This window comes from Nerophis lumbriciformis, linkage group LG05 (genome assembly GCF_033978685.3).
Source record: "Nerophis lumbriciformis linkage group LG05, RoL_Nlum_v2.1, whole genome shotgun sequence".
Lineage (NCBI taxonomy): Eukaryota > Metazoa > Chordata > Actinopteri > Syngnathiformes > Syngnathidae > Nerophis > Nerophis lumbriciformis.
In genome coordinates this window covers 19,742,501-19,752,500 of record NC_084552.2, presented here as the reverse complement: position 1 = coordinate 19,752,500, position 10,000 = coordinate 19,742,501, and the positions used below count along the sequence as shown (strand labels likewise).

The following is a 10,000-nucleotide window of genomic DNA, read 5'->3' as shown; positions in this document are numbered from 1 at the left end:
TCTCCTTTCTTGAAAGTTATGATTGCTCCTCCGTCGGCTGCTCTTGCCACTGAAAAGATGTTGTGGGGATATGAGGGCATGTACAGAGCATTTCGTAGTTGTGCCCTGTGCTGTCGTCCATCGCTGTCCACTAGATGTATCGTTGCTGTTCCTCTTCCTTGGGCCATTCCACTGCATCTTGTCCCATCAGCTAGTTCCACTGAATGAGTCTCTGGTTGAAAAGTGTTGTCAAAGCTTGTAAAGTTATTTACATCATTTACAATGTGGGATGTCGCTCCTGCATCCACCATAATGCCTTTCATCTTTATTTTGGGTGCTGACTCACTTTCTTCTTGTGCCGCTTTGAAGAGGTAATCATTGGATTGTTCATCCGTAACCTTTCTGACATTGTCTCGTTTATCTTTCTTTTTGCATATGGTTTCTTGGGGTGTGTTGCTCTTACAAAAGTTGCACCACACTTTTCGGATACACATTCTTGCTCTGTGTCCTTTTAATCTACATTTGAAACATGTCAGATCTCCATCTTCACTTCTACTTTGAGTGCTGCTGGTGTACTTCTTCTGGATATTTCTATCTTGTTTTGTGAACGTTTTCATCACATTGTCTGTTGGCTCAGCAGTACTAATTTTCTCTGACTCTTCGTAAATACGTAATCTTCTTTTGAAATCTGTAAATGTCACATTGTCTTCATTTTGCGTTACATGTACAGCTAATGGCTTGTAAGAGTCAGGTAGGCCTCCAAGAATCATGGCTATGATCAGACTATCACTGAGAGTCTCACCGGCATCACGAAGTGCTGTAATCAGGTTTTCTGCTCTGATGATGTAGTCCGTAGTTGACTCTCTGTCTGCTTTCCGTAGTTTTGTCAAGGGCGTGTACAGGTTGATTATTCGTGGCTTGCTTTTTCCTGAGTAATGGTCCCTCAGTATTTTCAGTGCTTTCCTGCCATCGTATGCAGCATCATGTCTTATTAAAGACAAGCTTTTATCATCGATCAACCTGATGAGCTCTGCATAGCAGTCTGGATTCTTTATTCTGTCCGCTGCTGCTTGCTCTTCTCCTACTGGTTCATTTAGAACAGTGTCTTTCAACTTTAAAATATGTAAGTGTCCCAAAAATCTTGCTTCCCAAAGGTCATACTTGCTTTCGGATCCATCAAAGTACAGTTGCGGTGATACTGCTCCAGTAGTACGAGCCGCCATATTTGTTTAAGATCCGCACTTTAGCGCTATGCTATGCTAATTAGCTCAAACTTTACCGCGGTTACTTCTTCTTCGAGTGTACACGCTACTTTATTGGCTAAAGTCACTTTTATGCTCCGTGTAATACTTCACGTTTGCAATACCTTTATCCTTGCTCAAGCAGTTCTCCTCTGTTAGCTCAAGTCCACACCTGCAAACTTTCTTGGCTTCTCTGTTCGTGCGTCGACTCAACGCTACCTGGCCTTGTTTGCTTGAGTTGGCTGGAATCTCTGGGGTTCCTGGGCACCATAACCTGTTAAGATGTTTGAGCTTCGTGGAGTTCTTTGGGCGTGCACAAGAATGACACTATCATCGAGTCAGATCAACGTCCTCTTACACGAGGAGACTTTTATTCCTCTTCTCTGTAACACACAACATACAACTCCAGAGCGCCCCAAGTGGGGAACATGTGCTATAACATCCAACCACTACAACAGTACTACACAGAGTAAGAGCGCAGATCAATCTCAACAATATATATATATATATATTTTTTTACCGCTTGTCCCTTTTGGGGTAACGGGGGGTGCTGGAGCCTATCTCAGCTGCATTCGGGCGGAAGGCGGTGTACACCTGGACAAGTCGCCATCTCATCGCAGGGCCAACACAGATAGACAGACAACATTCACACTCACATTCACACACTATTTAGTGTTGTCAATCAACCTATCCCCAGGTGCATGTCTTTTGGAGGTGGGAGGAAGCCGGAGTACTCAGAGGGAACCCACGCAGTCACGTGGAGAACATGCAAACTCCACACAGAAAGATCCCGAGCCCGGGATTGAACTCAAGACTACTCAGGACCTTCGTATTTTCCTTTTTTGTTTTGCCTGTATTAAAATCCCAGTTACAGTATCCTATTTGTGTGTATTCATTTGTGAAACTAATGAGTAAACTAAGCAGCTGCTGCGCCTGGTGACGCCCCTGCATGTCCCAGCGACTATTAGAGGAGGACAGACGTCTTCCAGCTGTGTTGTGACTTGGCACTTCCTCTCCTGGCTTCACCCCCGTCTTCCATCCTTTCTATGAGGGTTCGGCCGTCCACTAGTCGGGTATGGGGGAGAGGAAAAGTCCACCATTTCACTGGAAGTGCCCAAAAGGGGAGCACCGGAGTGTCTTTTTGTCTTGTCGCTCACCAGGTTATAGACAAGCCCGGTGACGCAAAGGTTTGACTCAGGAGGGGACAGGCTAATACTTGCAAGGATCCCCTCGCTGGCATTCATGAAGGCGCGGTGAAAGCGAAACATGACGTTTGCAGTCATGATGCGGATACTTTTATGTCTTCTCAGCGCACCGGCGGTAAGTCCATGAAAGACACTATCTATGTTTTTGATTGAATATAGTCGTGTTGTTGTTTGTTAGTTTACACGTGAGACCGTTACGTCCCGCAGAGAGACAGCAAGCAGTCCAGAAGGTATGAATCCTGCCAGAAGATCATAGCACTTACCCAAGGAATACATTGCTGTTTAATTTAATTAATGTTTGGATTTTTGTAGTTCTTCTGACGATATTGGGTAAAGAATGCAAGTTTCCTTTTCGCCAAGGAGGACAAATTCATCATAGCTGCATCACGGTCATTGTCTCCAGACCTTGGTGAGTCCTAAGCGTCATTAAGGTTGATGGCCATTCATCAAATATGGTTTAGTATGTATATTATGTGTGTATCATTTCGGCCTTATATATTTTACTTATATTTTTTGGGCCGTCAAACAATTAAAATATTTAATCGTGGTTAATCAGTTTGTCCATCGTTAACTCAAAATTAACCGCTATAATCATGTATAGATATAATTTAATTGACAAAGATAAGACTTTCGGAGGAAAGTTCTGTGATCAGATGAAACACAAATTGAGCTGTTTGGCCACAATACCCAGCTATATGTTTGAAGGAGAAAAGGTGAGGCATTTAATCCCAGGAACACCATACCTACCGTCAAGCATGATGGTAGTGGTAATATGCTCTAAGCCTGTTTTGCTGCCAATGGAACTGGTGCTTTACAGAGAGTAAATGGGACAATGAAAAAGGAGCATTACCTCCAAATTCTTTAGGGCAACCTAAAATCATCAGCCTGTAGGTTGGGTTTTGGGCGCAGTTGGTGTTCCAACAGGACAATGACCCCAAACACATGTCAAAAGTGGTAAAGGAATGGCTAAATTAAAGTTAAAATTAAAGTACCAACGATTGTTACATCAGGCTCGAATTAAGGTTTTGGAATGGCCTTCCCAAAGTCCTGACTTAAACGTGTGGACAATGCTGAAGAAACAAGTCCATGTCAGAAAACCAACAAATTTAGCTGAACTGCACCAATTTTATCAAGAGGAGTGGTCAACATTCAACCAGAAGCTTGCGGATGGCTATCAAAAGCGCCTTATTGCAGTGAAACTTGCCAAGGGACATGTAACCAAATATTAACATTGCAGTAGGTATACTTTTGACCCATCAGATTTGGTCACATTTTCAGTAGACTCATAATAAATTCATAAAAGAACCAAACTTCATGAATGTTTTTTGAGACCTACAAGTATGTGCTCCAATCACTCTTATCACAAAAAAATAAGAGTTGTAGAAATTATTGGAAACTCAAGACAGCCATGACATTGTTCTTTACAAGTGTATGTAAACTTTTGACTAAGACTGTGTGTGTGTGTGTGTGTGTGTGTGTGTGTGTGTGTGTGTGTGTGTGTGTGTGTGTGTGTGTGTGTGTGTGTGTGTGCGTGTGTGTGAGAGAGTCAGTCAGTCAGTCAGTGACGTGCGGTCACTAGAGGCAGGTGAGGCGGGGCCTCACCTGCCATCATGGGAAGAAAAACAAATGTAAAAAGAAAACAAATTATTAAATTGTTATATGTATTCAGTGATTATACTATAAAGTTATTTTCCATTTAACTTACCAGTTTCCGATTATTTTTATTCAAAATCGCTGAATTTTCACATTTGCCGTTCAAATACTGAGAAGAGACGGTGCGGTGATCAGCAGCCAGTTGAGGCACGTCACTCAGTTGTGCCTCACCATGGATTGCGGACTCGGCTAACTGCTGGCCTGCTGTGCAGTGAGACCGTATTGCTATATGAACTATATTATACATTTCCATAGTTTAGTTAGCTGAAGTATATAATGTACAGTGTATTTTGTCAACAACTGTATGTGTGTAACGTATTTCTTGTGCTGAGCAATCATAAAACTGCTGCGAAGACGCACTGTGTGAGGCACGCAGTAATCCCGCCTCCTGGTGTCGGTTAATGCACCCCCGCCGCAGAATGCACCCCCCGACGGGAGCACCACACCAACCAAAGCCCACACCCAAACCCTCCACGTGCAAGACAGAATCCACCCAAAAAAAGTCACTTAACAAGAAGCCAAAAAGTGCAAAAACAACAATGCTCGCGCCGGAGGAGCCGTGAACGACTGCAGGGACACAGCATTAGGTACACCTGCAGACTGCAGCACAGATTTCATATTTCATTCATTCACAACTCCTCCAACACGAACACCACTGTTCCCGCACTTATAAGTAAAGGTAAGACAATAATAAAAAATGTTTTAATTAAATGTGCTTTTTTGTGTGTTATGGTTTGTATGTGTAAAGTTAAAGTTAAGTTAAAGTACCAATGATTGTCACACACACTAGGTGTGGTGAAATTTGTCCTCTGCATTTGACCCATCCCTTGATCACCCCCTGGGAGGTGAGGGGAGCAGTGGGCAGCAGCGGTGCCGCGCCCGGGAATAATTTTTGGTGATTGAACCCCCAATTACAACCCTTGATGCTGAGTGCCAAGCAGGGAAGAATGCTGGTATGAGCTTTTAAACACAACCCGTTAACTGCTGCCAATCAAATGGTGAATAAGATACTCTTTAGGGTTCATATGTTTGTAAATCTGACTGTGATGAAGTCAGTGCCTCACCAGCCATCAACCTCACCTCGTGTGTGTGTGTGTGTGTGTATGTGTGTGTGTGTGTGTGTGTATTAAAGTTTGCACTTAACATTATTATACTTAAGAGCATGAAGAATGAGTAGACCTAGTCTTTGTGAAATGCACTGAGATAAACGATGCTAAAGACTTACCACTAACTTGAAGGTAAGTTTTAGAAGAGGAATTATGTCCTGAAATTAGTGATAAATTTACACATTTTACTCTAACTGCTGCAGCAGGAAATATCATGACTGCTTCACAGCCCACACTAGTGCATATATAAAGCTCACAATAGGATGAAAAATGTCCCACAATACTCAATACTTTATTTCATTCATAACATTCCTTCCCAACCAAATGTGCCAAAACCTTTACAGATGATATTTTTTTATCATACAGGTGCAGTTAAGTCTAGGAAAATCTTAATTTCTAAGGTGTGGATACTGTATGTGAACATGTGCACTTAATCTCGTGTGAAAAGAAATCCACAATGTGAAGAAAACCTCATTTGGAAAGGATAATTTAGAAAAATACGCACAATTGCAAGGCCTTAGAAATTAGACAACACTATAGGTTGTTATTACATAATTTCAAAGGGGTCATTTTATGATTTTTTTTTTCTTCATTTTAAAACACTTCTTTATGGTCTACATAACATGTAATGGTGGTTCTCTGGTCAAAATTTAGCATAGATTATATTTTATACACCATCTTCAAGCTGCTTTCTGACAGTCTGTTTGGGATGCACCAATTTGTGGGCGGTCTTATTTACGTGGCTCCACTTCGACTGCGTCTTCTCCTTGTCAACCATGTTAGCTTTTAGCAGTTCCATATGGAGTCTACTGACATAAGTTAGAACTTGGAACTTTACGCTACTTTGTATTAGAAATGGCAAAAGCAGAGGATACACGTGCATGTACGAGCCTGTCTGCCCCACAACAAGAAATAAATTATTTACTACAGTGTCAGACAACAACGGCGGACTCGCGCAAAGCTCTTCTGGTAAATCCATACCATATATGGATAATTCCCTGATGTCACAACTGGTAAAAACGTCACAAATTTTGGAAATTCTAAACAGCTCGTTTGGAGGAAGTATGAAGGAAGGCAAGATTGTTTTATAAATATCTCTGCCATGGCTCCATGGTTTGATTTCACATTTTCGGGACTTGCAGATCCCAAATGCACAAAAACAGGTACCAAAGGATAAGAAAAGTTGGTTTTGCAAAATAGGCCCCCTTTAATATGATGGGTTGGTCATGAACTAAAGAGGGCCTGTCTGAGGCATGAACGTCCAGGGTTGAAAATGGGTCCTACTCCGGGTTTGATGTGTCTGAATGTTTGTGTTCATTTTGTTTTGACCTGTTTAATACAGCATAATGTTTAATGAAGGGGCATTTGCATAAAAAAAATAAATTGTGCACAGTCACTCACCCTGTGCGTCAACATGTACGCGCAGAGAGTGCGTGCACACATACAATCGCAGTCCAAAAGAAGCAACAAACAATTTGCAATCATGTTGTTGGTATGATAGAATATACATTCAATGACCGCTAATGCTAGCTGTCTAAATCGCTTTAATTAGCTAACACCCAAAGCTCAAGCGCGTGCATGTTACCCATGTGTTACGTACGTACCTAATCACGTCATTATGTACGAGAAGCTTTAAGAGGGCGGGATATCATACTTGCCAACCTTGAGACCTCCGAATTCGGGAGATGGGGGGCGGGGTTAAGGGGGGAGGAGTATATTTATAGCTAGAATTCACTAAAATTAAAGTATTTTATATATATATATATATATTTTTATATATATATATATATAAAATACTTTAATTTTAGTGAATTCTAAACCTCTGCAGACATCCAACTATTGATTTGCAGATTCAAAGTGAGATATTCTATCGGGCACTAAATACCTCTCTACTACTTGCCGTAGTTTTGAAGCAATGCATGATGGGAATCCGGATGTTGTGTGTCAGTGTGTTAACGTGCCGGCTGGAATAAACACACGCTGAGCAATAGCTCCGTGCCTGCCTACTTTATGGGTTATAGATAAACCTATGGATAACGGAGACATATATATAATAGTCAGGAGACTATTATATTATTATTATTATTATATATATTCAAATCACACACAACAAGAAGGATTGTTGTGTGTGCAGTTGCGCACTGAGCTCTAAAAGCCATAGATGTTATAACGCGACTCGGCTGGCACGCTGTTTATATGGAGGAAAAGTGGACGTGACGACAGGCTGTCCTCACTCAGGTCCGGCTGGAAATCGGGAGAAATTCGGGAGAATGGTTGTCCCGGGAGATTTTCGGGAGAGGCACTGAAATTCGTGAGTCTCACGGAAAATTTGGGAGGGTTGGCAAGTATGCGGGATATACTGTGTAAAATACATTGGAAAGTTAGCGCCCTCGAGGTATCTGTGTAAATGTTGCAAAAAGCACCTTAAACTCTTATTAGGATCAACTTGAATGAAGTGTTTTGTCCTTGAAGCAGTACGCACCATACATACTTATTTATGTTGTATTATTCCGCGCCAACAAGCACTCTGCCTCCATTTTTTCTCAAACTTTCTACAAATCAGCAAAAAGCCACTCTTTAATCATGCCGTGTCAAAGAATCAGCCTCATTCCTTCACTTTCCTTCACTTCTCATATATATATAAATGTTGTATAAAACACATTTGTGTGCTTTCTCTTTCCATAGGTGCTCTCTAACATCTAATTTCGACCGGGACCGTCTGTGGGGTTACTGCGCCCTGGAGCAACAACATACCAATGGTTAGCAATCTTTTTTTACACACACATCTTGGTGAACGACAATTGAGTTTCACTCTATATGCACTATATTAGGGGATGTAACAATTACAGGTTTGAATGATACATCGCTGTAAAACTCCCGACGGTTAGGACAACCCCTGCAAAACATTTATGGAATCACCAGACCAGGAGGATGTGACCAGGAGGATGTTCATGCAGTTGTTTAATTTTGTAGAAAAAAAAGCAGATAACAGACATGACACAAAACTATAGTCCTTTCAAATGTCACACAAAAATCTAGACCAAGTACAAACAACATGAGTAGACCAAGAACAAAGCAATATGTCCACCTATTTCTCTCTTCTTATATGTTCATTTTATTTTTTTAATTAAAATATTTACTTCATTTCTCACGGGGAGGCTTTGTGTCCCATCTCCACTGTTGGGGTTCCTCTGGGGGTGGGGTTGGTGGTTCTCGTGGCCTCATGCTGGACGGTCCTGCTGTGGCCGTTTGGGGTGGAGCGGTCCAGGTGGGCTTCCCTGTGCTTCCCAAGGGGGTGTTAGGCTCATGGGGGCTCGGTTTCTGATGGGGCGTAGCGGGTATTCCCTTCCGGCTGCGGGGGTGTCTGGGCCCCTCGGGGCAAGATGACCCGTCTTCCTTCTGCCTGTGTAGGGAGTGGTCTCTCGCTGGTTTGGGGGCTGGTTGGTTGTCTCCTACTACTCCCACGCGTTGGTCCCTTGTTTCCTGGGCGCTACACCTGCTGTTTTGGGTGGGGCTTTCTGGATGGTTGGGGCTGTGCCTTCCACATATTGGGAGACAAATACTGTACATAGATACAAACGTACATTCATCCATACACATGTACATACATACGCAGATTCACTATACAAACATACATCTATACATACATACACATGCACATTTACAGCACATCCGTGCATACAATCATACTTCAGTAAACACATTCATACATACAAGTGTACGCAATCACACTCATACAAATACACATCACACTCATACAAATACACACCCACATCTCAAACACGGCACGCTGCTAAAGTGTGATCATTCTATACCATGACAATGTAAAATGTTAATATGTATGTATGTATGTGTATATATATATATATCTATATCTATATCTATATATATATATATCTTCTTTCTTTCCCCCTCTTTCTCTCCTTTCTTTGTAATCCAATTATTCATTACATTTATGTATTGTTGCATTTTAAGCGATCGTAATGTTGATAATATAGGTAAGTATTGTTATTCATTATCAATATTGTTACAGTATTTCTATTGGTTATTTTTGTTTCGATTGTAGTACAATGGTGTTCATTTGTCAATACTGTTATTACTATGTACTTCACTAATTTGCTTTTCTTTTCTTTTAAAAAAAAAATAATTTTTGTATATATCATATGTGCCGATGTAATTCTGTTGTCTCTGTCTTGTCCCCAGAATTTCCCCCTCTGTCTTGTCTTTTTCTCTTCCCCTCCTGCTGCGGTCAAGCTGTGACAAACACTAAATATATCCAAAAATTTAATGAAGTCAAATAAAAATAAGGCAAATGAGGCTTTTGTAAAGTAAATCTGTACAGCAGATATGGGCGTCTTCATCAACAAAATTATTTGCCTGACTGGCTGGACAGGACAGATTCCATCCATTTTCTACTGCTTGTCCCTCTCGGGATTGCGTGGGGTGGCTGGAGCCTATCACAGCTGCAGGGCTGATTAAAAACAAAAAATAAAAAAGCAGTATGTCTTGAAAACAGAAAATGCACAGCAAAACAAATTATTGGCAGAAACTGGAGACCTAAATGTGACCGAACTGTAAGAAAGTGCCTTAAGGAAATGGTAATTAAATACACAGAAAATAAAACAAAGCCAAAACACCTAAACATAATAAACCACTGTTCCAGTAGGCTAAGGAAAAGCAATGGTGTACTATGAATGAATGGACGAAAGCTATATTCATTGATGAAACGCAAATCTGCATGCAAATTATTTATTATTAATATTGTTATTTCTATTGGTGTTATTTTTTGTTATTTTTATGATGCTGGAACCTTTGT

At 41.1% G+C, this 10,000-nt stretch overlaps 1 protein-coding gene across 2 annotated transcripts in view; it reads left to right on the top strand.

The window, feature by feature from the left end:
* The first annotated feature begins 2,210 nt into the window (after positions 1 to 2,210).
* Positions 2,211 to 10,000, top strand: part of LOC133606815 (hepatocyte growth factor activator) — a 49,376-nt gene continuing 41,586 nt past the window's right edge. For both annotated transcript variants that reach the window (XM_061961160.2, XM_061961159.2), the window contains exons 1-4: positions 2,211 to 2,540; positions 2,604 to 2,655; positions 2,738 to 2,834; positions 7,870 to 7,943. In XM_061961160.2, coding sequence (XP_061817144.1) covers positions 2,487 to 2,540; positions 2,604 to 2,655; positions 2,738 to 2,834; positions 7,870 to 7,943 — 277 coding nt within the window. In that variant the 5' untranslated portion in view covers positions 2,211 to 2,486. The remainder of the gene's footprint in view (positions 2,541 to 2,603; positions 2,656 to 2,737; positions 2,835 to 7,869; positions 7,944 to 10,000) is intronic.